General features: G+C 49.2%; 10 protein-coding genes across 10 annotated transcripts; 4 read left to right on the top strand and 6 right to left on the bottom strand.

Moving 5' to 3' along the window:
- Positions 1-330: 330 nt before the first annotated feature.
- On the bottom strand, positions 331-6,611 carry LCP9604111_8751 (protein kinase RIM15; the record flags this gene model as incomplete). Its single annotated transcript, XM_039076929.1, has 2 exons — positions 331-5,946; positions 6,021-6,611. The coding sequence occupies 2 exons, from the start codon at positions 6,609-6,611 to the stop codon at positions 331-333; spliced, it is 6,207 nt and encodes a 2,068-aa protein (XP_038925322.1).
- Positions 6,612-8,718: 2,107 nt separating this feature from the next.
- On the top strand, positions 8,719-11,269 carry LCP9604111_8750 (transcriptional regulator family TF; the record flags this gene model as incomplete). Its single annotated transcript, XM_039076928.1, has 7 exons — positions 8,719-8,814; positions 8,873-9,239; positions 9,302-9,471; positions 9,691-9,720; positions 9,774-9,983; positions 10,045-10,214; positions 10,273-11,269. The coding sequence occupies 7 exons, from the start codon at positions 8,719-8,721 to the stop codon at positions 11,267-11,269; spliced, it is 2,040 nt and encodes a 679-aa protein (XP_038925321.1).
- A 473-nt stretch (positions 11,270-11,742) lies between these two features.
- On the bottom strand, positions 11,743-12,262 carry LCP9604111_8749 (uncharacterized protein; the record flags this gene model as incomplete). Its single annotated transcript, XM_039076926.1, has 2 exons — positions 11,743-11,928; positions 11,978-12,262. The coding sequence occupies 2 exons, from the start codon at positions 12,260-12,262 to the stop codon at positions 11,743-11,745; spliced, it is 471 nt and encodes a 156-aa protein (XP_038925320.1).
- Positions 12,263-12,901: 639 nt separating this feature from the next.
- On the top strand, positions 12,902-14,059 carry LCP9604111_8748 (uncharacterized protein; the record flags this gene model as incomplete). Its single annotated transcript, XM_039076925.1, has 1 exon — positions 12,902-14,059. One exon carries the CDS (start codon positions 12,902-12,904, stop codon positions 14,057-14,059), a length of 1,158 nt encoding a protein of 385 aa, XP_038925319.1.
- A 1,020-nt stretch (positions 14,060-15,079) lies between these two features.
- LCP9604111_8747 (uncharacterized protein) lies at positions 15,080-16,959 on the top strand (the record flags this gene model as incomplete). Its single annotated transcript, XM_039076924.1, has 5 exons — positions 15,080-15,322; positions 15,384-15,481; positions 15,540-15,887; positions 15,948-16,088; positions 16,137-16,959. 5 exons carry the CDS (start codon positions 15,080-15,082, stop codon positions 16,957-16,959), a joined length of 1,653 nt encoding a protein of 550 aa, XP_038925318.1.
- An 833-nt stretch (positions 16,960-17,792) lies between these two features.
- Positions 17,793-19,463, top strand: LCP9604111_8746 (uncharacterized protein; the record flags this gene model as incomplete). Its single annotated transcript, XM_039076923.1, has 3 exons — positions 17,793-17,991; positions 18,074-18,810; positions 18,867-19,463. The coding sequence occupies 3 exons, from the start codon at positions 17,793-17,795 to the stop codon at positions 19,461-19,463; spliced, it is 1,533 nt and encodes a 510-aa protein (XP_038925317.1).
- Positions 19,464-20,156: 693 nt separating this feature from the next.
- Positions 20,157-20,966, bottom strand: LCP9604111_8745 (sugar O-acetyltransferase; the record flags this gene model as incomplete). The annotated part of the gene is made up of 3 exons (XM_039076922.1): positions 20,157-20,520; positions 20,574-20,810; positions 20,866-20,966. 3 exons carry the CDS (start codon positions 20,964-20,966, stop codon positions 20,157-20,159), a joined length of 702 nt encoding a protein of 233 aa, XP_038925316.1.
- A 267-nt stretch (positions 20,967-21,233) lies between these two features.
- LCP9604111_8744 (uncharacterized protein) lies at positions 21,234-22,945 on the bottom strand (the record flags this gene model as incomplete). The annotated part of the gene is made up of 4 exons (XM_039076921.1): positions 21,234-22,109; positions 22,186-22,818; positions 22,869-22,879; positions 22,942-22,945. 4 exons carry the CDS (start codon positions 22,943-22,945, stop codon positions 21,234-21,236), a joined length of 1,524 nt encoding a protein of 507 aa, XP_038925315.1.
- A 210-nt stretch (positions 22,946-23,155) lies between these two features.
- On the bottom strand, positions 23,156-24,843 carry LCP9604111_8743 (sugar porter family MFS transporter; the record flags this gene model as incomplete). Its single annotated transcript, XM_039076920.1, has 4 exons — positions 23,156-23,494; positions 23,548-24,050; positions 24,108-24,683; positions 24,741-24,843. 4 exons carry the CDS (start codon positions 24,841-24,843, stop codon positions 23,156-23,158), a joined length of 1,521 nt encoding a protein of 506 aa, XP_038925314.1.
- Positions 24,844-25,826: 983 nt separating this feature from the next.
- Positions 25,827-27,135, bottom strand: LCP9604111_8742 (C-3 sterol dehydrogenase/C-4 decarboxylase; the record flags this gene model as incomplete). Its single annotated transcript, XM_039076919.1, has 2 exons — positions 25,827-26,489; positions 26,560-27,135. 2 exons carry the CDS (start codon positions 27,133-27,135, stop codon positions 25,827-25,829), a joined length of 1,239 nt encoding a protein of 412 aa, XP_038925313.1.
- Positions 27,136-27,518: the final 383 nt, after the last annotated feature.

Genomic DNA, 27,518 nt, shown 5'->3' with positions numbered 1-27,518 from the left:
ACACCCCCGTACTGCTGTGTTGTCAACCCCCCCCACCGCGACACCGTTTCAAACAACCACAAACTCGCCCCCAAAAAAAAAAAAAAAAAAAAAGACTGGAAAGAAAAGAAATGAAATGAAACAATGCCAAGTAAAACGAAAGACCGGAACACCTTGCTCCGAGATTCAGAAAGAAAACATTCAGACATAAGAGACGTGAGGGAGTGGATATGACAATGTATCCACGGGGTACAAGGTTTCCCCGGGATAGATAAACACAGGAAAGTTTACAGAGAAGACAAAAGTAGGTGTGCAGATAATATGTAGACAGAATAGAAAGATATCGCAAGATCATCTTTTGAAGGCAAAACTCGAGTCCGATCGATGTCGCTCCGGGGGACGAGGCGTCTGCTCCGGATCCAGGTTAGGGGAAGGATGAAGAGGTCGCGGCGTAGCTTCAGCGTCCGGGGTGGGACTACAGTTGGCGTCCACGCCCGAACCCGCGTCTCGGGTCAGCGCGCTGCCGGAGATTTTGACTTCAGGGGTAATTGGCAGGACAGCGGGATGGGAAACAGTCCTCGGCGGAAAGTCCGACGGGGGTGTAGTTTGACCCTGACTCAACAATGTTGGGCTAGTCTTCGATGTACAATTCGGAGAGATTCCAGAATAGATCGAGGTATCCCGATGCGCTAGAGATGGCCGGTGATACTGAGAGACAGGTGCTCCAAGCCTTGTCGGGGACGTACGAGGACTGGGTGGCTCCTCACCCTCCGATTCTTCGGGGATGCTAAGGGCCTCAAAACGATCTTCTAAGCTTGTACTGGCAGGAGAACCAAAAGAGCCATCGCTGTCTCCGTTATGGGTGGACTCCGCGGCTTGGTTCCGAAGAGCCTCCCTCTCCTTCTTCAATAGTTCTTCACTGCCACTAACAACGCTGCCCCGACTGTTGGTCCGCATCATCTCAATCCCCAGTTTCGAGCCCGGGCGGCGATTTCGAGAGGGTGGGCTGCGACGTGTTTGGGAGTTTCCAAGCTCTTCGTCTTCATCGTCACCCGATTCGGCGCCCTCGTACCACTTCTTTTCGATGGATTCCTTTTTGGCGCGAATAGCTTCACTTGACGGTTGCCTCCGGGGTGTGGGTTCACCGCTTGAATCCATGGCCGCGGGCGCTGATGCAGCATGAAGAAGGTGAGGCACAGGTACAGAGTTGGGATTTGGCCTCTCAGAGTTCCTCATTGGCTCTTCGGATATCCCTAATCCACCGTGGCCTTGATCCCAATCATCAGACGTTCGATTTATGATCAGAGGAATGTCCTCGGGTTTGGTTTCGGGTTTGAAAGACTCCATGTCTCCGAACACACTGCTGCTGAGCGAATCTTCGCGGCTTGATCCTCGGTGAGAGCTGGGGGGATTAAGGACAAATCCAGAGGATGCGGAACTAGGGCTGTCCTCATTCATCACGGCGGTAGACCGAGCATTAGATCCCGGAACAGGAACAGGAACAGGTTGGGAGGGAACATAGTCCGTTGGAGGAGGTTTCCACATGCACCACTGGGAAAGCGCCTCGGTCAGCTTGGGTAGTGTCGGAGGCTTTTGAATCAGGGCGTCGAAGTTGTGATTCTCCGGGAGGTCTTTCAAGTAGCCCGTAACAGCGATTATCGGAGTATGTCGGTTAGCACTGCGTGTCTCCCGTACCATTCGAGCAAAGTCTACTCCGTTGACTTGGGGAAGTCGATATTCAGTCATAATTATGTCGAACTGAACCTCGCTGAGAGCGTATCTAACAGCTTCCGCGCCATTCGTAACGGTGATCGTCCGGCAGCGAAGTTTTTCGAACAGGCGTTCCATGACCAGCCGCGAGACAGGGTGATCTTCACAAATGAGCACATCCAATGGCCGGAAAAAGGGCCCTTCTAGGATGTTGATTTGCGACAACCGTCGAGAGCTTTGTCGCCGGCGTTGGACCTTCAAGAGTGCCTTCGTGCGTGGATCCTCATTGTCGGAGGATGAAGGTGAGATATCAAAGAGCTGACTCCGGCGCTTAGGATGATGGGGCACAAAGGGTTCTTTCTGGAACGCGGAAACATCTCCATCTTGAGAGCCAATGGTGTGAGAACGGGTACGGCTCGCTGGGACGCTGCCATGGCGTTGATTGTTGCCCGTCTTGTCAGGGGAGTGAGCTGGCATTCGGTTGGATTTCACGGGAGAGGATGCCACTGAGCCCAATCTAAGATTTGGCATGCGGCCCTGGTCAGCAGAGGAAGGCTGAAAGGCCCCACTCGATTGGTAGGAGGCTGACGAGGAGCCCGACGTCTTGCGCCGCTCTTGATTATTCCCAGTGCTGAACTGAACTAGGAGAGGAGAAGATGGCTGCGATGGCCTGCTGGGAGATGAGTTTGTTTGACTTAGGCCTGATGGGGAAGAAGGTCGATTATTGCCCTTGTTCTGTGACAGAGTTCGCTGGAGTGACATTGGCAGTGGGCTCCCTTCCAATGACGGCTGAGATGAAGTGCTCGAGGTCTGAGCGGCCGACGACGAACTGGGTTGTCGGTGCTGTGCCTGCAGAGCCTCTTGGCGCATCTTCTGGATGACATCTTTGTTGGCCTTCTCCAACATCGGAAGATTTTTAAAGTTGAAGCTGCCAAAATCATCGGCCAAGGCTGGTTCACTCAGTCTCCGACTTCGTGAATCCCGAGCATCACGAACGTGAGGAGGAATGTGCAGTGGCATCAAAGGTCGTTTCGACGAATTGACTTGAGAACGGACCTTGAACAGTGCATCATGAGGTCGGTCGGGGCCAGCGGAAGCTGACGTTTGTGGTGAGTTCTCATCTTCCAACTCCTCTGCAAAAGATTGAAGAGTAGCACCACGGGCATCAAAGTACTCTGTGTCCTCCGGATTTTCGATGTTGGGAACAAATTGTGCTTTGTCTTCAAGCAGTGTGTCCCAGTTAATGTCAGACAACCAAGGATGACTGCAGATCTCCGCACCGCCATTTGAAAACTTCTCTTCGACATTGGCTCCAATTCGGTCACGGGGGTTGAGAGCCAGGAGCTTGTTGATGAGATCCAACGACTCCGCTGAAGTCAACTCCTCTGCATCCTCAGGCCAATTGATCCTGCGATGGAGAATGTTTTCGAAGACTTCATCTGGGGTGTCCGCATTGAAAGGTGGGTACCCAAAGATGAACTCAAACATGATGCATCCCAATGACCACCAGTCACTGATCTCATCTTGGCCAATGCCGTTGATAGTTTCCGGGGCTAAGTAGTCAGGGGTACCGACAAAACGGCGATTGTGATCCTCGGGATCAAAAAGAGCCATCACTGGAGGCATCATGCTTTGATGGGGAGGGGTATTCTGCGCCAATGGATTGCTGAATGTTGGATGCAGGGGTTGAAGACGAGGGGACTCGCCGGCCTCGCTTTGGCCCTCTTCTTCAACCATGCTGGTTGAAAACATACTCGGCGATGAGACAGGAGGTTCGTGTGTATTGTCATTAAGCGAGAATGCCCTGAACATTCCATTGAGACCATCACTGCCCATGCTATCGCTGCGGTATCCCGAAGCTCGACGAGAGCTTTGCCGACTCAAACTATTCTGGTTGAGGCTGAAGTAGGATGGCTGAACGGCACTGGCGGACACTTCCGGGGTGATGAGTGGTGTAGAGCCAGGTGATGAGCTTGCTTGAAAGTCGAATGAGGCCGATCGAGAAGATCCAATCGATATCGCACGGGGGAATGCATTTTGTTTCAGTAGATCCGGAGCAGACTCATCGGGGTTCTTCAGCACCCGCTTCTGACGACCGACCAATCCCATGCGTGAAAGTCCAAAGTCGGTGAGCTTCAAATGTCCCTTTTGGTCGATGAGAAGGTTATCGGGCTTCAAATCGCGATGCACAATGCCTCGGCTGTGAAGGTGTTCAACTCCAAGCACCACCTCACCAATGTACTTCTTGGCCCAATCCTCGGGAAGACCCCCAAGAACCTTGACAAGTGATGAGCAGTCACCTCCGTTGAGATATTCCATCACCAAATAGAGATAATCCTTACTAGAAAATGTCCAATAAAGCTTGGCAACAAAGTCACTCTCCCCTTGCCACATCATGATGGCACGCTCGGCTTTGACGTTGGTGACCTGATTCTTGGCAATCATGTCGGCCTTCTTCAGAACTTTCATTGCATAATACTCGCCAGTGGCCTTCTTTTTCACCAAGTAGACACTGCCGAAAGCACCTTTGCTAATTGGTTTGATTATTTCAAAATCGCGGATCGACAATGGCGCAGGCCGAGGCTGTTGCTGGCTCATCGAAGGTAGGCGTGGGGAAGGTGGGGGCTTCGTGATATCTGAAGAATTCGCCGAGGACTCCCGGCGATGGTGGCGGCAGTGATGAAGGGCCAATTCACTTGCGTATGCAGACGGAGATGCTATCGGGGACGGCAGGCTTTCACCGCCGCTAGACATACGGGGCTTTGGCATGCGCAACGGGGAATGCGGACCTGAAATTCGAGCGGGAGAAGGTTGCCGACGAGGAGAACTCGAAAGTCCAGGCAGTACCAGGCTCCGACGCTTTCGATCGAAGCTCCTCTCAGATGAGGGTGACTCTGTTCTTATAGCTCCCGGGAAGACAGAAGGCAAACTGCTGTCGCTAGTCTCACCAGCATCAATTTCCGATAGGGAAAGGCCCAGTCGAGAAGGCTGTGAGGTACCCAGGAGTCCTGCAGCACTCTTATAGGATCGCGGGGTAGGACATTCCAATGGGCTGTTAGAACCTGTGGATACTGCTGCGGAGGATGGTCTGCGCTCCGATTGTGAGAGCAAAGACCGATCTGGCGAATTACGCATTGACAGAGTCAGCGCAGATGTCGGTCGCCGCGGAGAGGGTGCTGCTGGACAGGGCCTTTGTTGCGGTTCTTGGCTCATGATTTGTGAGGGGGAATCTTCCTCGGCAACAGTATTGCTATCGCCCGGAGTAATATTGCCGTCGATGATGCTCTCAGGCGCCAATTCTTCATCAGATGAGCAAGATGAATCACTGAGCTGACCAGCAGCTATGCGCTCCGCCTTGCTTAGCGCTGCCCCAATACATTCCTCGACTAGGACTGTATATTCTATGCGAATTCGTTCGGCGTATTCAACAATCTTGCGATGACGTACAACGGCATCCACTTTTGCCTTGGCGACTTGTTCAGTGTCTGCCGACAAAGCAGCGAGACCCTGTTCTTGTTCCAGGGTGTTAGAGCTCGGGGACTGCCACTGAAGAACCTGAGAGATCCGCGATTCAGATTGTGGTGACAGCGTCCGGAAGTCCTCTGTGTCTGTCCGGGAAGATTCCTTGATCATCGGCATACTAATCTCTAGTGAAGTATCGCACAGGTCAAGAACGAGTTCGACGATACGAGCCAGTGGTCTCCGCACTGTGAAGGAGCGCGGTCGGTTTGGAATAGCATCGGACGCAGAATGTTCGCGCGACCGAGGCGGCGTGCCGGGCGCTGAATTACTCTCTGAAACAGGACCGGATGACGGAGCAGAGCTGGCAGACGAGGGGCCGATGGCTAACCCTTTGTACTCCGCTTGGGGGAGGGGCATGGGATTTCCATCTCCCCCGATCAAAGGTCTGCCTTGTCGGGCCTCTAAAGCATCTAAGACCTTGACAATGACATGCCGATGCTCATTGAGGTTTTCCTGTGCCATTTGAACATCCATCTCAGCCCGATGTTCCTGCAGACACAGATCTGAGTGTTTCTCGAACCACCATGGCGTAATCTGGCGTTCACATATGCGACAGAGGACCGGGGTCGGGGCAGGATGCTTGGAGGAATCGGGTTCTGTCGCTGCAGCCTCAGCCAATTCGGTCAAATAATTCGCTAATACCTCCGCCCCAACACCCAAAGACTCAACCAGCAGAGGCGGCAGATCGATTGTCACTTCTCTGGGCTCGGTAAGAGGTCGTAACATCCACATGGTCTGTATTCAGAAGGTGTCAGTGGTATAAACGGCGGCGGGCAACAAGACATTGTTGAGGTTGTTGAGGTACGCACATGGCCAGCTTCATCGTCCGTCCGGTCATAGACCATGATTCCCTGTCCCTCCATGTTGAGCACATTGTGATTATGCTCTTCCTCCTCCTGGGACTTCTCAACGTTGTCCTCTGTCTTTTCCCCGATGGCCCGGTTCTCTCTAGCCGCCGGTGGTGGTTCAGGGGCGTACTTCAGGACAGAATCCGGTCCCATCTGGAGGGCGAAGCGAATGAAACGACTCCGCGAATCATCCTGCTTCATGGATTCGATTGCATCGCGGAAGACATCCTTGTTGCCCAGCAGAATTTCCGATATCATATGGCCCTCCACTGACTCAGGGGGTGAGCCGACCACCTGCTTCCACGATGGGCTGACCCATTTGACGCAACCCTCCAGGTCCATATCCACAATGATGTTCAAAGTCTGTTCTGCCGCTTCCTTCAAATCCTCACGTTCCTCGCGCATATTATCACTCAATGTCCGAGCCATCTTCGGATCGATATTCCGAGCCTCCTGCCGCAACGCTGTCACGGCAGGAGGCGCGAGAAATTGTGGTTTGGGGGAATCATTGCTGGCCATGCTGGCTCGCTCCGGCGACCGAGCGGGATTCATGGTTCAAGGGGGGTAGGAAGGCGACAGTGCGATGAATCGAGGTAAATTGAATAAAACAAGAGTGTTGTTCCAGCCAAGCAGGACCGTCTGCTGGGCAGCGCGGGTGCCCTTAATCGAGGTTATTGATTCATCCGTAGCATCAAGTGTCCATAGTGAGGTCGTAAGACTTGGGAACAGATCAATGCAAGCTCGGAGTGATGGCAGTCCACCAATCCAACGTTAAATTTGTGTATTCAAAGGCTTCGAGACAACACAGAGGTTGAAACACGAAACGTTAGACGGAGGATAACGGAAGCCGTCTCTCTGCGGGGAATGGCGCGACAGCGACGCGCTAGATCGACAACGTCAACCTCAGAGGAGGCTGACCCGAGAAAGGGAACGAAACTGGATCGAAATTGAGACCTAAGGGTCACAGAAATGGGTAGAAGTGAGCAAGTCGAGAGAATGTTTAAGAGGAAGAGTCGTGATGGGGGGGAAATCGAAGGAGTCGAGGGCGGTGATTGGTGAGCTGTGCTTTTCCTGCACTACGTACTTCCCACCTCTCTCTGTTTTCTTTTTTTTTCTGTTGACTTGTCCTTTATTTGATATCCTGGACATTTACTGTGCATATATAGTATATAGGATCAAGATTTTGTACTTTGTTGATCCCTTCTGTGGTGGGAGATGGCCATCGAGAGCTCCTATAGGTATTATATACATCTTATATTTGTAACTCAACGTCATGACATGTCAAATAAAGGACGTGAAATACATCTGAATCTAGACATATACAGACAGTATTGGTACTATCTAGATAAGCACTATTCTAGACGTAGTACTTTTGTCTAAAAGCATCCAACCCATGTAATATGTACTTCGTACTTCGTACCATATATATCCCTTCATGCCGGACAGCCATATTTCCACCGAATCTGCAAAATAGAAAAGGCCAAAAGAAAGAAAAAGAAAAAGAAAATATTTCTCCAAGTCCATTGGACGCCACCGGATGTAATTGTTAATTCCCCATACAATGAGAGCTCGCATTCCCTCTCCAACTGCATCATTTGCACTACTGATATCTGATAGTATGAGATTAGGAGAGAGATATTCTGTGAAACAAATGGTGTAATAGGAGTATTCTATCCTCAATCCACACTTGTTCCACGGATATCTGGAAATAAAGAAACTGTCGATCTCATAATCCCTTGCTGGCATGATCCATATCAACCTGAGCCAGTCATATAGCACAATATTATCACAATTGGAGATTCTACGTGACTCCAATTCTACCCCCTCTCCTTAGAATATATCCAAACATCCTATGAATAGGCCCGGAATGTTCGGGGGCCACATTCAATGTTGCTCCACCTATTTGTCTTCATCTTTTCCGACCTTCGAAGGTTTTCTTTTTTTTTTTTGGATTCTGCGCATCTGCGGGGTAGTCAGCTGATGGTTTGGCTTCATTATTTTTTTTGGAGATGATCTTCCATTGCTATTCTTCAATATAGATATGATAGTGTCATGGAATAGGCTTATTCGCGACAATTTATTTCATTATGACCTTGGAGCGAACAGGAGATACCCCCCGAGTAAACTTTACGCTTTCCTCTTCCTACTACACTATTTAGCCTGCACCGATATCCTATAGGCATGTATTAATGAATGGGTCATGTCTGTCTAGCATGAAACTCTACCTAGTCATGACGAGAGGTCATTACGTATAGGAGCATATACTAACTACAACATACTTTGGACACGAAGTCAGTTCTGTCCCACAATATGTTCCGCATTCTCAATATGTCTTTTTGGGAAAACAACTCTCCCAGGTCAAATATTAAACCACAATTCTATTTGGCTGTAGCTTATACAGATAACTAAGTCGTTGTATGATGTGAGGCAGTGAGGCAAAGCATCAGACCCTGTGGCCTGAATTGTAAGGGTGACTACTTTATGCCTTGGTGCCTAAGGCAATTGATTTGTAATCACAACCATTCCACCTGGGCAACCCTCCAAGGTCGGAAGATTCCATTCCTGAATCCCAAGTAGTCGAAGGCTTCCAATCTCAAGCTTAAAGTACTAGAGTCTACTGTGCACTGGATCAAATTCCTCTTTCCCGTATACCTCAGCTATGCCCACAGCACCGGATGAACCTGCTAGGCGCAAGCGACCGGGTAGAAAGTATACGTCCCGAGCCTGTGAGACATGCCGACAACGACGAGCTAAGGTAAGATCATAATTGTTCCACCAAGTATTACTCAAAGCTTGTGCTAATATTAAAATAGTGTGATGGTGTTCGACCATCTTGCTCTCGCTGCCTTGACCGTGGCGTTCAATGCGAGTACTCCACAGCAGAGGACGGGCGGCAACCCGCACCTAAGTCCTATGTAGTCATGCTGCGCAATCGCATTGAACTGTTGGAGCGTGTACTGCACACGCATGGTATTGACCCTGATGCTGCCATTCAATTGATGATAAAAAATGGAGAGCCTAACCCTGAGTGGGCTCCGGCTTCCTCGAATGTTGATGACTTGTGTACTACGTTTGACGGCGCATTGACGCTTGACGAGTCATTAAATTTCGATCAAGATGGCGAGGTGCGGTATTTTGGACCGACAAGTGGGCGATTGCTATTTAGATCTTCATCAAAAGGCAAGCCTACAGTAGCCATTCTTTTTTTCGCCACAGTATAGAGGTTCGCTAATCATCTCCAGATTCGCCCAGCGAAGAGGCATATCAGTCCGATGGCCCTCCCATGCAGACTGGTGAAACACCGCCGAATGGGAGTACAGAGTCATTAGAAGAAAGCTTGATACCAGAAGACGAGCTTCAGTCGCACTTGCTCGACCTGTATTTTGAGTGGGAACAGCCATGGCTTCAGGTGGTAAACGAAAAACTGTTTCGAGAATCTATGAGATGTGGTGGGCGATACTTCAGCCCCCTTCTTTTAAATTGCATCCTCGCTGTAGGTTCACGTTACTGCGATCGCATAGAAGTGAGATCAGACCCCAATGATTCAAACACAGCCGGCAAAATATTTCTTGATAGGGCAGAAAGATTGATTCAACACGACCTCAGATGGCCCAAGATCACAACAATCCAGTCTTTGGCAATCATGGGCATGGCTTATATTGTAAGTGTGATATCTCAGACTTTCACCCAGCCAATCAAACTAATATCTGATAGGCAATGGGGTCTGATGCTGCTGGCTGGCTTCACCAAGGTATGGCCAATCGCCTGGCCTTAGACATGGGTTTCAACATGGATCCCTCGGTCCTTTCCGGAGCAGTTGCTCTTCCACCCATCGAGATTGAGCTGCGAAGGCAGATTTATTGGGCTCTATATTGTCACGACAAATTGTCAGCGAGCTACACGGGGAGGGTGTGCACGTTACTGGTATGTTGTACCACAGGCAATAATTTTTTTGCGTCGAAACTCACGTTAATTTATCACCCAGGACTCCCAGGGTGTCGTCAACAAACCATTCCCTTTATGTGCCTCGGATGTCTATTTGCCCTCAGCAAATGGCAATAGACAATTAAGGGCCGCTTCTCAAAGAGACGTGGTACAGTTGCATAGGGCAATGATTGACCTGTGTCGTATATTCGAGAAAGTCCTTCTTACATTGTAAGTCTACCATGTCATTTCTTAAATCTACCTGTCTCACTGACATATATCGCTCAAGCTGGTCCCCAAAGCCACTCCTCCAACCCCAACAACGTTGCGCATTTTTTGAATCCTGTGTGCTTGAACTTAAGACCTGGTACTACGATCTACCTCCAGAGCTCAAAGTCGACCGTCAATCTGGTCCCTCCAGATTTCCTCACACCTACACTTTGTGCATGGTATACCATACTGTGTGCATTTTACTTTGCGTGCCCTTTCTGAGCAACAACTCTGCCACTCAAGATGTTGGCAATCCCCCAGACCCACAGACACAACAGAACAGAAGCCACAAAGAATGGGGGCCTGCCTGTAAACAGAAAGTCATGACCATATGTAGCAACTCCGCCCGAGGAATGTGCATTGTCGCCCAGAAATATAGACAGACATTTGGCAGCTTTAAACTGAGCCCCATGACAGCCACACACTGCATCCTATCAGCGGCATCGATCATCATTGATAGATGGTGCGTTGATCCCACTGTGAAAACTGGGACAGGTAACCAGAGTTTGCGAGGTCCATCACCACAGGCGGCTGTGGGACTCTGCCTTCAGGTCCTGCGGGAACTCTCGACGTCCTGGAATATCGCGAAGCGTATCGGACGCAATCTGGAGAAATTATATTGCAAACGACTGAACTGTGATATTGATCACATGCCTCCCGCTCCTTCATTGGAATGCAATAGCCTTTGCACAATTCCATATCAACCAGAAGACGGGGATCTCTATCCAGGGCCGATGGCCCCGACTGAGTCCTTCCAAGGTCTGCCCGACCCAAAAGACCTGCATGTTGAAAACACCATTTTGCCCACAGCACTTCCAGATATCAATTGGTTTGATGTTCCGACTGCGAGCGATACTCAACATGATAACAACGACGTAATCGGACTTGGGGCAGCTTCTAACCCCGATGAGCTGTTCATCAATAACCTCGGCTTTGCATTCTCGGCCAATTCTCTACCCAGCGACTACAACATGTTTGATACCTTGAATCAGATGTATTTAGAAGATATATGGTGATATTTGAGAGAATGTTTTCCAATTTCGTTATTGGAAAGAGCTTGCATGCCACTCGGTGTTTTGTGCCTAGGTAAAAACGGAACCCTTATTTGCCTGTCGGCCACAGACATACTATTGTTTTGGATACCCGTCTTGTAGGTGCCTAGTAGGCTCAGCTTGCCGTACTGACGTTTGCAGTTTCGGGACCTTGCATATCTCTTCTAACACCGGGGGTAATGAGATGACGATGAAGAAGCCGCGACAGCATTTAAGGACACCGAAGCCATGTACATTACGAGGACCTCCCGAAATAATCTATACCATGGAGAAACACAACGCTTTCAACAAGTTATTCAGGTATTTCAGCTATTCAAAACCAAATTTCCCACATTCAATTGTCGTGTAGTTCCCAGATCGATTTCGTCCACACTTGAACTGCGCACCCAGTACATCTCCGGGATCATATCCCTGGAAGTGACATGTCGCTGTACTCTTCAAAGCAGCTTGCGCAACAGAACTCGGAGAACCTTATCCTGCTTTGCGATCTCTCGGCCAAAGAACTTGGTGCTGGACTGGGTATACGCAGCAAGAGCGTCCTTGTTTCTGAAACAAATTGGGGTGACATCGGAGTTCCAGGAATCTAGAACATCGACGATGTTCACATGGACACGGACCAGGGCCTACAATAGTAAGCAAGTGACTTGAAAATAGATAGTGGTATCGTCTTACCTTCTTGCACTGGGTGATTGAACTGAAGGAATCCTTGATTCCCACTTTAGCACATAGCTGTTGCCAAGTTGCGAGACTAGAGACCCGGCAGCCAATCAACCGATCATACTCGCTATTCATGCAAGCATTCCAATTTCTCTTCCAAGTCTTAGATCCTTGTTTCCAGCCTCGCCGTAGGCCAACGAGACGAAAAGCATCGCTAATGGACAGGTCCGGGTCATACTGGGCCCCAAGCTTCCGCAAAAGCTGGTTTGGATGCTCCGACGGACCAAGGGGGACCTTCATCGTAGTCGATGTCTCCAGTTGACAACACTAGTTAGCTTGGTTAATCAAAGATTGTGGAAACTTGTTTTATATACCTTTTTTGACACGAAGAAGGTAATGGAAGTGGTTTAGTACAAGATATGTTGTGAGATGGTATGAAAGAAGTTGTAGATGAATGGAACAGAGAAGTGAAGGGAAGAGAGTGAGAAATCAAGTGTGAAACATTTCATATTTGGCCGGAGAGCAAACGAAAAAAGGGATGGCACATTTGTGGGCGTTTGACCATCTGCCCATCTACCTATATCATATATGAGTGGGTGCCATTCGTGTCTATATCTTGCCACTATACATGAACATAATAAGACAAACACGCTGTACTCAATAGGATTGTGATAAATATCGGGCTTTATACTCATTTCACTTGCTCTGACGTACAGTCAGTCACCTCCATAGGAGCTTAACTTGAACTTGCTCTGACACGTAACTATTGAGATCGTTCTCGCTTACTTTGATAGCATAACCTTGGAAAGAAGGGAACGAGCACGTGGCCTGTGGACGTCATGATTAGAACACAGGACATTACGACTACATGACACACACACACACAGCACATAATACACAATACACAACAACTGAAGCCATCTATCAGCACCGATTACTATGGATCAACGGTTTGAAGGTAATGGCAGGGATGAATCGGCTAGCTCAGCAGAGAATGCCAGAGCTTCTCGGGAATTTTCAGCATCAAATCTCGCGCGCATGACCGATTCAGAAATTCTCAAACAGACCCTCAGCCAGAAGTCTGTTATCTTGACGGCCTCTTCCTTCGGCCGCCTTTCTCAGACTGCAAGTTCTCGACCCGACTTGCAACAACTCAACCAAATCGGAGCTGGTCTACAGGGAGCTATCTTCGAACAGGTCGGGAAGCCGCTGGCCTTGAAAAAAGAAAGTCCAGGAAACGAAAAGCTACCATCAAACCTCTATCATGAGTATAAGATTCACTGTGATGTTTCGGCCGCATTCGAACATTACCAGTCTACCAACGGGGGAATCCACGTTCCAAAACCCTTCGAATTGATCTCTAGGAAAGAGAATAGCGGGTTCTGGGATAAAATCTTACCAAAAACTCCCGAGGATCATCGAGTACCTGGGAACCTGGTAATAATGGAACGGATTCTTCCATTACCAAAAGTCGTACGAAAAGCCTTGATCTCCCAATTCTGTGCCCCCGAGCAGCATCTTGATAGTGCTGGAATGGAAGCCCTCCTTAACCACCCTGAAAACAAGCACTGTCTTATCCGTATTTATCTCGGCAAGGAAAATGGTACCATCAATCACGAGATTCCGCTGCGAAACTTCCCTCTATGCCTTGAGTCGATGGAGCAAGTTGGCGTTGAGACTCTCCCCTTTGCGAATGCGATGGGCAAAGCCTATGCAACCTTACATTGGGCCGCGGCCGTCAACGGCGATGATGTGGAGTTTGTGCTTGGAACTTCAGTCATAGATGCCCAGGAGCATGGACCGGACTTTCAATACCGCGCCGTTCAGCTATATCTCTTAGATTTTGGACAATGCGAGGCAGTAGACCTTAATCAGGACCCAGGTGTTGTTTATCAAGCTTTCAAAGGGGCAATGGTGACAGGGGATAATAAACGTTTCATTCCACATTATTTGAGGAGCCCGACACTATTCACAGCATTCCGACAAGGATACATTGAGACAGGCAATTTCATTCTATCAGATAAGCGGCTGAAGGATAAGTTCAACATGGAGGACTTCATGCAGAAGTATGAGGAGTATGCTGAGGATTTCCTGTAATAGCTTTCGTTTGATAGCCAGACTTGCTATACCTGAGAATGGGTGGAAGATCTATAAAAATACACTTAGAAGACCACCGAAATGATTACAAAATGACCTGACCGCATATGCGACGTACTATTCTTATTTCTCATAAACTGACTTCCGAGGAACTTATAAGATAGACCTACGGAGATCGATCGATACACCGAACATATCAAGGCAACAAACCAGTATGCTTAGCAGATATTAGCTAACAAAGCGGGTTATGGAGACATCATCTACTACGACAAGGTCGAATACTATGGCCAAGAAAGTTGATTCCTCCAGAGACAGGATAAATTTCCTACGAGTTCATCTTGGACGGTGATTTACCCCGCGCGACAGCCGATCGTATAAGGATTTGATCTATAGGGCTCATATCATTTCTGGCTGCTCGACACTAAAACAAAATTCAAATAGCCACATTCTTATTCTGGTGTAGTGTTTCGAGGCTAGGGATATACCGCTGGTATCATGAGCGCTGGACTAAGAAACAAGATGACGCCGAGATTCGCATTCACCATCGACCCTAAGCCTTTTTCTTGTGAAATTTCCCCGCTTGCTGTGGCGGATATTGAGGTGGAAGGATATTTAGCGACTTCAGTAAGGAATCGGATAACTTAGTAGTCTATCAGAAACGACTGCACCTCATGTCTTCTATTGCCAGCCCATATAAAGTAAAGCAAGGTATCTGCTTATGATATAGTCTTGTCTGACAATCTCTTGATACAAAAATCCATCTCCAAGTACAATGTGTGTACATCAGGGATTATTTCCGCACACGGATCTAGCACCGCTATGCTGATCAATCACAGTTGCAGACATGGATGAATGCACACCCAATTGAATGGTGACTCTCATCGAGAATGAGTCAAAGCAGTTACGTCTACTGCTCAGTAGCTCGGACCCGGTCTCCGATGGTGTCTACTTAAACTCGAGATCTTATTTAGTCTATTTCTAGTCACAAAGAATAGGAAACACCCCCTTTATTATCAAACCATGTCGCTCTTACATGCTCTTCACTACGACATCAAGCCTGTTGCATCGTCTACTGTGGCCCAAGAGCTTGACCCGACCCCCGCGACCCCAGCTGAACATGTTCCAGACACGCAGGTCTCAGTAGAAGACAATCTGACCCCTAGAGATGGCCAACTTGTCTTTGAGCGGGCACTGCCCAGTCGGACGACCAGATCGCGTCGAGTGGTCATTACTGCATTGCTTGTTCTGGCTAATCTCGTACAGGTATACTCAGAGCCGTCAACTTTCTTCAGAGCAGAAAATCCTCCAATACTGACAATATCAGATGACAGTCAATTTTGCAGGCATTGCTGGAGGAAGCGCCTTGAGTGAATCATTGGGCGTTGACGACACCTACGCCTCGTGGATCGCTGCTAGCTATGCGTAAGGCACAGAGTATCTAGATGTTTATGATTACACCATCTCACTAACATAAATACAGTCTAACCCAAGGTACCTTCGTGTTGGTGAGTGGGCGATTGGGAGATGTTTATGGCCACCGAGAACTCGTCCTAGCCGGGGGTGCCTGGCTCACTATCTGCACTCTAGCCAGCGCCTTTTGTAACAACTTCTTCGCCTTTGTCACGATGCGGGCTCTAGCTGGTCTTGGAGGCGCGTTCATCATGCCTAATGCGGTGGCCATGATATCTAGCACCAATCCCCCCGGTCGCGTGCGAAATCTCAGTCTCGGTCTCTTTGGTGCGTCGGCACCAGTCGGAGGATATTTTGGGGCCTTGCTTTTGGGTGCCTTTCTACAGCGGACAGAATGGAAGTGGTTTTTCATCTTCATGTAGGTGATAGACCCCGTGAACCCGGATCATAAGTAGGTACTGATGCGTTGGTAACACAGTGCCTGCCTCGGTGTTACCACATTCACTCCTCTCTGGGCTTTGAGTCCGCGAGAACCACCAGCCGATCGGCATGGAAAGATCGATTGCATTGGATCGGCTCTTGGAACAAGCTCGTTGATCTTGTTCAACTTTGTTTGGAAGTAAGTTGTTGAGATTAACCCGAAGGATTGCATGTTAACATTCCACAGTCAAGCACCGAGTGTCGGTTGGTCAACCCCCTATGAGATCGTTCTCCTGATCAGCTCAATCATCCTATTCGGGGGCTTCTTGCTTTGGGAAAGGAACTATGCCGCGGAGCCGATCATGCCACTCGACATCTTCAAAGCTCCATCCTTCCTCATGCTGCTATTGGTCGTGCTTCTCAATTATATGGCCGTAGGAACCTTGATCTGGTACCAAGTGTTGTGGCTTCAAAAAGTCTGGCACTGGTCTCCCCTACAATTTGCCGTAGGCTGGACCCCCTTCGTGATCTGCGCCACGGGCGCTGCCTGTCTCGCAGCATGGATGATCCCGCGAATGGCAGCACAATGGATCCTGGCCATTGGAACCGTCACGATCTTAATTTCCAATGTGCTCATGGCGACCGTACCAATCCATCAATCTTACTGGCCGCAGATTTTTCCTTCCGTGGTCCTCTTCTCATTCTGCCCGGACTTTGTGTACACGGCTGGTCAGATCATTGCCAGCAACTCCGTGCGTCGAAATCAGCAGGGAATTGCCGGGTCGGTGATTGGCACATTGAATCTATACGGAAACAGTCTCGGACTAGGCTTTGCATCTACCATTGAGGTTCAAATTGCCCGCCGCTCGGGTAGCCAAATCACGGGATATCGAGCGGCACTTTTCTTCGGTGTTGCCATCAGTGCCGTAGCACTTATACTTGACGTGTGCTTTGTCCGACTAGTGAAAGACGACCGAGAGGGGTGGCATGAGGATGACCGCGTGGAGGAAATTGAGCTGACGGAGCAGGCCGAAGCCACCGGTGTCCATCTACCCAATGTAAACAACTAGACTAGACACTTAACTGAGGAAGCGGCAAAATATCGGCAGACCGAGCGTGGGGTACCGGACAAATGCCGTATGGGCTTGAGCGGAAACTCTCACCAAGTGGAGAGAAGGTCGAGAATCTATTTGTCAAGTTTTTCCCGGGTCACATCCACGATACTGTACTTCAGACCGTATGGCCCGTTTCAACATACAACATCGTACGTTGTGTATATCTTTCCCCACATTCCATTGAACTCGAATTAAATGGCTTTGCGGGGATATGATCTCATTCATGATCCCGGTGAGAGAAAAGAGAGGGAACAAACTGCGGAGAGGCGGGGAAGGTGTAAGGGATTGGCGCCGTATGCCGAACTCGGATTCCGTGTGGATATCGGCTTTTCTGACTTCCAAGATTTGTTTTGGCTCCTTTGTTTTGGCCGGTCTCTCCCGGGTTTGCCCGGTTTCTTCTGGCTTTTGTGGGGTTTTCGGTGTTTTCCTCGCGTCCCGTGAGAGACAGTGAAGTCCGAGAGCCGTGATCCCGTGACCTTGTGACCCTAAAAAGTTCCCGTGCCGATACCAGAACACGGGGTGAAACTTCCCCCCCTCATATTCCCCTTCAGTCAGATCCAATCAGATGCCTCCTCGGGACGTCTCCTGCTCTCGGATGCCGAGTCGGTCAACCGCAACTCCACTGTAGTATCCCCCCCGCGTACGATTTACATACGATCTAGGCGTGGGGGTACCGGGGAAAAATACTAGCGCGGGATGAACCATGAGAAGAGTCTTTCCGCTTAAATGCAAGAATCTGCTCTTTCTGTTCCCCGGATTCTCTGGCCTTGCTCACAATCACACACACAATGGCGGACGATATCTCACGGGAAAACCGTGACCGGATGGAGATTGAGGCCGAGAAGGAACGGGTTGAAAATCTCGAACACATTGCCTCACCACAGCAAGATGGCGTGGCTCAGATGGATCCAGCTCGCCGGATAGTCGTCGAGAAGAAGCTCAAGCGGAAGCTTGATGCTAGGTGCAGTCTTTTTGTCGCCATCTACAGTGCGTACCACCTTGTGTAGTGTTTGAACCCGCCGCCGTGCGGCATATACATCAAATCAACATCGCTGACGCCGCTCAATAGTCATGAACTACCTCGACAGGAACAATCTAGGAGCTGCTCGTCTCAAGGGTCTGCAGGAAGATCTCAAACTGAGCAATACTGACTACTCTACATGTCTGAGTATCCTTTATGTCGGCTACATCATCATGCAAGTGCCTTCCAACATGTTCATCAACCGTATCAGCCGGCCCTCGCTTTACATTTCCGTCGCCATGATATTGTGGGGCGTTATCTCCACCTTGTCTGGAAGCACTAAGACCTTTGGGGACATGGTGGCTGTCCGTTTCCTGCTGGGGTTCGTTGAGGCAGCGTTCCTGCCCGGTGCCTTGCTTATCCTCTCCAAGTGGTACACCCGTCGGGAACTCACAACCCGGAACGCCATCCTGTTCTGTGGTAACCTCATCTCCAATGCATTCTCTGCACTGGTTGGTGCTGGTGTCCTATCCAACATGCAAGGTGTCATGGGCCATGCCGCGTGGCGCTGGCTCTTCTGGATTGAAGGCTCAGTGACCATGTTCCTCGCCATCCTTGCCGCCTTCATTTTGCCTGACCTGCCACATAATGCGCGTGGCTTCACCGAGGAAGAGCGCCAGGTTGCACAACTTCGCATGCTCGAGGATGTCGGCGAGGCTGACACCGATGGTGAAGAGCTTGGGGCTCTTGGAGGCCTGAAAATGGCGCTTGTGGACCCCAAAATCTATGTAATGATGTTCACCTTTGTGGCTTATGTGGTGGGACTTTCTTTCAATGCTTTCTTCGTAAGTCTTGTCATATCAAAAAACCAGTTGGGATATTTTACTGACTTGCTGCATAGCCTACCCTCACTGGTACGCTCGGATTCGGATATGTCCCGACTCTTTTGATGAGCGCGCCTCCCTGGGTCTTCTCCTGTATCTTCTCTGTCATTAATGCATGGCACGCGGACAAAACACAAGAAAAGGTCTGGCATATCATCGGCCCGATTGGTATGGGAGCCGTCGGCTTCATCATCTGCATGGCCACCAGCAACACCGCAGCTCGCTACGTCGCGCTTTTCCTGCAGGCTGGTTCCTACGCAGGATTCATCGTATTCTACTCATGGATCAGTTCTTCATTCCCCCGTCCTCCAGCCAAGCGAGCCGTCGCCATTGCTATGATCAATGCCTTCAGTCAATTGGGCAACGTTGCTGGTTCATATGTCTGGGACTTGGAAGATAATGGATATCGCTCCAGCTATGGAATTGTGCTGGCCATGTTCGGTGTCACAGTCGGCGGATGCTGGTATTTCCGCTCGATGTTGGTCAGCTTGAACCACCAGCTCGAGGAGGGCGAGCTTGCCGATGGTGCTAGAGGGGATTCGACTGAGAATGACATCATCGATCACCCAGACGAGTCGCTACGTATGCGCAAGGGCTTCAGGTATCTCGTTTAGGTATGGACAGGTTCTCAACTTTGTTAGAATTCCATAGTCAGCATGAGGAAACACCTCAACAATTCAATTGCTCTCTACACAACTGAATTAGACGTCTTACTCTTTGTAGACCGTTAGTACAAGGTTCATAGTGCCGGGCGCACAACAATACTTCCAGGTGTTGGCGCGCTCCTGATTTTTCACCGGATGATACTTCTTCACATCATGTATACTTTGTATGCCACGCCGATACAAAAGGTACAAGAGGGATAAGATGTATAACGTTCATTTTTCTTTATTAATCTGATATAAAAAAAGTTATAACTAGTCTGAACCTTGTAGACATTTACATAAGCCAATCTCTTGACGGGGGGCTTCATATTATAGCAATGGTGGTAGATCTCGAGTAAGCTACCACAGCGTCCACTTTATGGACCGCAAGTTGGGTAGCTCCATGTTGCATGCACCCAACCTTATGTGGAGTTACGACGCTTCAAGGATCGTTACTCGTCGAAGATTAAAAAAGCAGGTGATGCAGCCATTGTAGCAGTGTGCATTGGAGCTAGAAACAATACCAGGGTTGCACGCCAGCGCTATTCAGGACATGAGGGATACGCATTGAGAAAAGTAATACGGGATTTGTACGTGGGCTGTTCAGAGACGGGGGTGGTGATCCTCGTCTACCGGTAATTCTATTTGATTCTATATCAAATTCTATTGATCCTCACGAACCAAACTGCGGTACGGATTATTAGGATCCTGCTCCTCTTCTTCCGCCGATTGAATTGTCTTCTTCACGCGGCAAGGAGTGCCAACGGCGACAGAGAACGGCGGGATATCCTTGGTGACAACAGATCCGGCTCCAATTGTTGAGCCCTGGCCGATTCGCACACCGGGCAGAACAATCACATTACTTCCAATCCAGCAGTCGTCTTCGATAAAGATCGGATGGCCAAACTCGACGAATTTACGGCGAGAAAGAACGCTAGTATCATGGCCAGCGGTGATGAGACTAACTCCAGTGCCAATCTGTACACGGTCACCGATGACAACTAGACTGGTGTCCAGTATCGTAAGGCTAGGAATTGTTAGCAAGTTTCAACAAGACATAGGTTGGAAATGAAGACTCACTTCCAGTTGAAGAAGCAATCCTTTCCGATCGAAGTATTGCATCCGTAGTCTGGCAAAAATGGTGGTTCAATGAATGTTCCATCTCCAATTTTGCCGACAAGTTTCCGCAATAACTCAAGACGCTTGTCGCCGATCTTGTCATACGTCACGGTCTTTGTGTCCAGATTGTTGAAGTCTGCAGCAAGTCCCCGACATAAATGCCGCGCCTCTAGCAATTTCGGGATGTTGGGGTTGTACCTAGACAGGTCAACAGTCTGTCCCGTCAAAGTGTAAGGATTTAAATGATACACACATCATCCCAGATATCATACACTCATAGTCCTCGCACAAGGGCACTCTTGCCAGTCCCCGAGCAAGCTCGATGATCTCAGGGCGTTTCTCAGAGGCAGCCATTTATAAAATATTGGATTTTGATACTAATCGTGCAGGAGTAACACGAGATGAGATATATGCGGTCACCGTCACCTCCGTCGCGGGGTGATTAGCCGACAATTCGCCGCTGCGGGGGACGCCAAGAGCTGGCTGGCCTTCCTATTTGGGTATGACTGCCAATCTATTTCGCCAGATTTACAAGCATAAGCGTCGAAAGTGCGTATATTGTACTGTTGCAAAACCCAAGTTCACTACATTGCAGGCTAACTGAACAAAATCACCGGTGTACTATGCGTCCAACTTGCGAATCCGCCTTATAATCTCCTCCACATCGGTCCAGATCCGCTGTCGATTCTGCAACCCCTTAAGCATGTCCCAATTGCGTTGAATTTGCATCAGAACACGACGCCAGTCGGTGTTCCTTATAGGTAATTTCACCTGGTCCGGCATGGTCACTGTCATAGGATATCGGTGTTCAGCAGCTTTCTCGGCGTCACGCTCTGTGTACCAATCCACCAGCAAGCCCTCAACATAAAATTTTCGTAATCTGATCATAGACTTGAGCTCGGCTGTTTGCATATTTGTCCACATCGAAGGGCTGTGTATGCATTCGGATTCATCCCAGGCTTCCCATAACCAGGGCATTTCTCGGCGTACTAGTCTATACCACACAGTATTTGGGAGTTCAGTGAATGCCTTGGAAGCAACGGTTAGACTAGCAATGTCACTAGAGTCTAAATAGTCGATAATCATGAGCCGGATTTCGGCCGGAAGGACAGAGAGGAAGTCGGCTTGACTATTGTGAGATGGTACAGGGCGTTTCGTCGGGGATTGAGACGATTCAATCTCATACGATGGGTCATAAGAGGCATCGGATTCTTGGTTCTCGACCGCAGCCAGAAGTATTTCTGGTAGTCCAGGCACGTCAAGGGGGTTTGCAATCAGATACTCGGTACCAGGCTGATGAAACCACCACTGCTTCTGTGAACTTTTAACCTCTTTGCATCGAGGAAATGAGTCACGTGAATCATAGTCAAACTCAGAATTACGCCAGGTCATCAGCCCTGACGCATTGATGCATTGAAACTGGACTTTGGATTGTCGGCAGAAGATATCAAAGCACCACGGATGGAATGGCATGGCTATTTCATTCGGTGGTATGTTCTGCTTTCCACCAGTGTCAGCTTTGGGTTGGGCCCCTGAGACGGTTCAGTGCAACAAGCGCTTGATAGGTACCTACAGAAATGAACGTATCATCTGCCTCGAAATATTCCAACCCATTTCGCTTGGGAAACACTATTGGGTCCATCGGCGCTCCATCACAAATCCCGGATAAAGACCAATCCCCATCGATCTCCCATGGCTCATGTAGTTCATCAGACTTCCATGTATCCCTCTGGAGTGAGTTATGCACCAGGAACTGGGCGGTGCGACAGCCGCTCGCCTGTTCAGGTGAGATAGCATCCACCGAATAGCCGCCCGTTGGGTTATCAAGGAATCCAACGCGAAGCAAATCATCTGTAAGGCCAGGCCGCTTGAAAGTTTGCCATACCCAGTGGTCATACATTTTCCTTTCGGGGTCTTGATTTGTATCAGTACTGCTGTCTTCGCTATCTCCATTGTCACGCGCATCTTCTCCGTCAAGGCTCATGCTATCGGTCGATTCGTAATCGGAATCATATTCATATGGATCATTGTCACCAATATCTTTTGGGGGTTGATAGTCAAGGTCTTCAACCATGTCATCATAAACCTTTGAATCAAGCGGGTCTGGCTCAAAGAATCGGCCGTCTTGAGGATCAGACAAGTCTAGCTCCCCGGACCTTAGGCGAAAGAAGACATTGAAGCTCACGCCACATAAATGGCAGCGAAACTTGTAAACGGTCAGATATGCTGTCTATTGAGCAAGGCAAAAGACTGTACCTCATAATAACCTACACACCACTGTCAGTCATAGATTCGCCTGCTTTGCCGGGTAACATAGCTGTCCACTCACCCATCCTTTTCCAATCGATCAGCAATTTAAAAGTTCAGAACTATCCACGCTTTGCCTGTTCACAATTTAAGAAGAGATAAAAGAGAAGGAAAAGTGCAAGTGGCAAGTTTTTCTCGAATCCGCCCCTTTTTCCTACAGCGATTCCAAGGTCTCTGATTGGTCAATCCAAGGGTATCTGCCTAAATGTCATGTTTAGACTTTTCGCATCTTCTAGCTATTTTCGTTGCCCTAAAGGGAGGCCTACGGATTTGTTCTGTACATTAACATTAACTTCCTCCGCATCAAGCGTTTCGCGTCGGATGGCATCAACGTCAAATGCAGCCTTGCTGTGGAAGATTGTTTCCATCTCTTCAAGGCTTTTCCCTTTCGTCTCTTTGACAAAGAAGAAGACAATGATTGCCATGATGATATCCAGGATCGCATAGAAAAGGAACACATAACTGCCCCACGAATTCATCATGTAGCGCGTCACGAGCGAGAAAAGAAAGTTGAAAAGCCACTGTGTTGATACAGCGACCGAGGTTCCAATCCCCCGAATTCGTGTTGGGAAGATCTACATGCTTATTAGTGGCTGAGCTGGTCATAGACGAGCATAGTATTACTTACCTCGGCGGTGTATGGCCATGGTAATGGCCCCCAACTGAATTGGTAGATCGAGTTGGTCAGGAAGATCATAGCCACCATCCCAATACCAGCCGGGGTAGCTTTTGCATCGGGCTCTGGCGTTGTTTCCTTGACGACTGTAACAATAATAAAGCAAATGGCCATCAATAGAGCTGAAATCCAAAGGGTCGGCTTGCGTCCCCACATCTCGGAGAAGAATAAGATATAGATGCCAACAGTAATGAACTTCTCGGCACCGAAAAGACCAGTGATGAGAAGGGACTGGTTGGTGTTGTTACCGACTATCAGTTTGAAGAACTGCGGGCCGAAGTAAGCCAGCGCGGTCATACCAGTGCATTGCTGACCACAAAACATGAAAACGGCGAGGAGCAGTCTGTAGCGGTTTGCGGGCTCGAGAAGTTCGCGCTTATCGAAGCCCTCGGTTGCTCGCAACTCTTCCTCAAGACCGACTCGGATTTCGTTGAACTCTGCCTTCACTTCAGAGCCTATTGAGAGCTGATTAGTCCTATGTCCCGTGATCGCTCTGCAGGGCATGTCACCACCTTCACTAGCTCGCATCCATTTCAGACTTTCCCATGCTTGATCATAACGGCCCTTTTTGACCAGCCAACGCACACTTTCGGGCATACCACACAGACCCAGTGCAAGAACTCCAGCTGGCACCATCTGGAGACCAACGGGAATCTGCCACTGCTTCGAAGAGACGGGCAGTGTGAGCTTCACAGCGTAATCAATCCAGTAGCTCAGCATCACACCGAGTGCGAAGAACCATTGCATTCCCGAGCCGAGCTTGCCTCGAATTTCCTTGGGTGCCATTTCGGCGTTGTATGCTGGGACGACCGCAGTGCCTGCACCGAGACCGAGACCAGCGACAAATCGGCCGATATAGAAACAAACGAGTGAGTGTGAAGGTACCACTTGCAAAACCACACCGATACAGAACACGGCCATGGCTGCCTGGACTGTTTTCTTTCGCCCGTACCGTTCGGACACCCAGAATATACCCAGGGCCGACAGGAATGCGCCTACATTTTGCAAGCTTACCATCACAGCGCTGACGGTGGTTTGGTCCGTATAGCCGAAATCACTGATGTAGGACTTGAATTCGAGGATACCACCTATCCATCAAAACTGTTAGCGATGAATCAACCACATGTGCTTTCTGCTTTACTTGCCAACGATTCCAGTGTCATAGCCAAACAAGAAACCTGCGGTACAGATGAAGTATCCAAAGAAATACGCTCGGAAGGCTCCGAGCCTGGTTCCTGTTAACCCCATGATGTACGACGTAGTACACACAGACCACAAAGACCCTGAGGAAGGCGACAAGAGAAACCTCGAAGAAAAATAAGTTGAGGCGTGTCTCGAGGCTTTTGGATTGAAGCTATGCAAGGGTTGATTATCAGATTCATATTCCAGCTCACATGCAGCACGCAACCTGTAGTGTCGGATACGCCATAGCACGCCTATCACAGGATAGAGAGTCCAAAGGTCCAAGAGCCAAGTGCCAAGTGCGAACAGGCCAAGAGGACGCCACACAAATAAGAATTGCCACGTTTATTCTAATATATAGTCAGATACGTACTCCGTATGTATGGAGTACCCCGGATGCCGCGTTGGTGAGATTGTCAAGTCTGGTTCTTATACTGGATCCGAGAGAATGACCCGGGATACCTGCAACCATACTATGTCGTTCCAGCGATGATATTGTGTGGTAATTACATTTGAATGCCTCTAGGCTCCAATGCTGGACCAAGGACTTGCACCTGGCCCTCAACATCTTCTTCGGTTGTTTGTACAATGACGAACGTTTGTTTGCCTAGAGGCCTGAGAATATCGATCCCGCTCTACATGTGGTTGTCCAGTCGGCTACAACGTAGAATATTGTGAGCAAAAGCGACATGGACTCTGATGGCGAGTCTAATGAAGCATGATACCCAGCTTCAGGCATGCCGGGCATTGCAATGTCCCAGTTTCATTGACGTAATCAATACTAGAACACTGCTTCTCAAAATGGGACATTGTGATGGCAAATTAGGCTTGAGGCCTAATGAGTTGCAGGAGATAGGCTGCTTGTTGAGAAGTGTCTCGTCGAGGTTGTATCACTTCCACGTGACCAACACATCCACAACTCTGATATAACAAACCATGGGTGGCCCACTTTCCTATTAAGGTAATATGGTCACATGAACCGCGTAAATGTAATTAATCATATTAATACAGCATAAGATGCCTTTTTCAATCTCATGATCTAATGTCAATTACAATGCCTTCTTTCCTGCGTCCGCTTGTTTCTGGGCAACAATGTATCCAACAGCACGGGCAATTCCCTCATCCAAGGGCACAACAGGCAAGTAAGCCAGGCGGTGCTTGGCCTTCTCAGTCGAGTAGTAGCGAGTCATGCATGAGTATCGCACTGTCCGGGCAGTGAGACGCGGGGTCTTGCCAAACAATCCCATGACAGTCTCGGCGACGCCACCAACAATCTCAAGGAGGCCTTCGGGCAGAGCCCAGACCTGGTCCGGCTCAACGACACGGTTGATCAGAGCCCACATGGCACGAGTGACATCCCAGAAATATACAGGGGAATCGTTGGTGATGTTGAAAGCCTCGCCGTCTACGCGCTCGTAGTCAAGGGGCCCGCCCTTGCCAGCTGCGAGAAGGTCATAGCTCGCGAGAAGGCGGTGCGCAGCAAGCAGGTGACCATAAGCCACGTTGCCGACGTAGGTGAAATCAAACAGGTTGTTGTTATCACCGAGCTGCAGCCGTAACACTCTATCCGATGCTTGGGATCCGTGCTCCAGGATCTTGTGTGTGACTGTTGTATCCTTCTCTCCGTGGATTCCGGCCGGACGGATAGCCGCTGTCAGCATCTCATTCGGGGACTTCTTGTTGTACTTCAGGACGATTTCCTCGGCATCGGCCTTGAAAGACAAGGGGTCTGATTAGTGATTGATCCCGATTAAGATCTGTTTAAAAATGATAAAAACTCACCTTAGTCTCGGAGTAGTACTCCTTCTGCGCAGGACCCCGGATGTAGGGCCATTCCTCATTCACATTCTTCAGATCACTCTGTGTGTCGTGGACCACGGAGCTGGAGCTGGTGTAGACGAACGCCTTGCATTTACCACCCCAATCACCATGTTCGCCACCGGCGACCTCAAGTAGCGTCCGTGTTCCGTCCACATTGACCTTGTGCAGCAGGGGCTTGTTGCCCTCAATCATAGATGGCGAGGCAGTGTGAATGACAAGATCGGGCTTGACAGCGCGGAAAACCTCCAACATGGACTCGACGGAAGTGATATCGCCGTCATAGTACTGAGCGCCGGGAAGACGGTTGTTGGTGGTGCGCAAATCAACGACAGAGACCGTGGAGTTGTAATCCGGGTAGCGCGATTTCAGAGTCGGGTACTCGAAGCGCGCATCGCCAACGGGCTTCGGCAGAGCGTAACTGGGGTCGGTCTCGGAGGGGAAATTCAGCAGGTGATCGACAATATGCCACCCCAGAAAGCCACAGCCTCCGACCACGAGGACATTGCCTAGCTCTAACGTGCGCCTTTTTGCCGACATGATATGATTTTTCTGTAGGGAGATGGGGGATGGGAGTTGACTGAAAAGGGGCCGGGGAAGTTGGCGGAGATAATCAGGTGATCCGTGCGGGCTATGCCTTAAACTTGGCACTCTTCTACTTCTTCCACCTTTTCTACTTTATATTCAATGGAAGTAGTATTGAACATTGCTTCGTTGATAATATATCATGCCGAGAACTACTTTAAGTGAATGGAATTCGCCGTCTCTGGATGTGTCATGGACCCTATCCATGAATGCACCGCTGGTTGACTTCAAATATATACAAAGAAGGAACGGACCTTCCCTTTTGACTTTTCCTTTGCCCCTGCTTTGACTTCAATGTTTTCTACTCATATTCAGATGACTTCAATGTTGCATCGCGA

This window comes from Penicillium roqueforti (assembly GCF_015533775.1).
Source record: "Penicillium roqueforti strain LCP96 04111 chromosome Unknown scaffold_36, whole genome shotgun sequence".
NCBI classification, from domain to species: Eukaryota; Fungi; Ascomycota; class Eurotiomycetes; order Eurotiales; family Aspergillaceae; genus Penicillium; species Penicillium roqueforti.
Note: the sequence above shows the minus strand (reverse complement) of the source record. Positions and strands in the feature narration are given on the sequence as shown.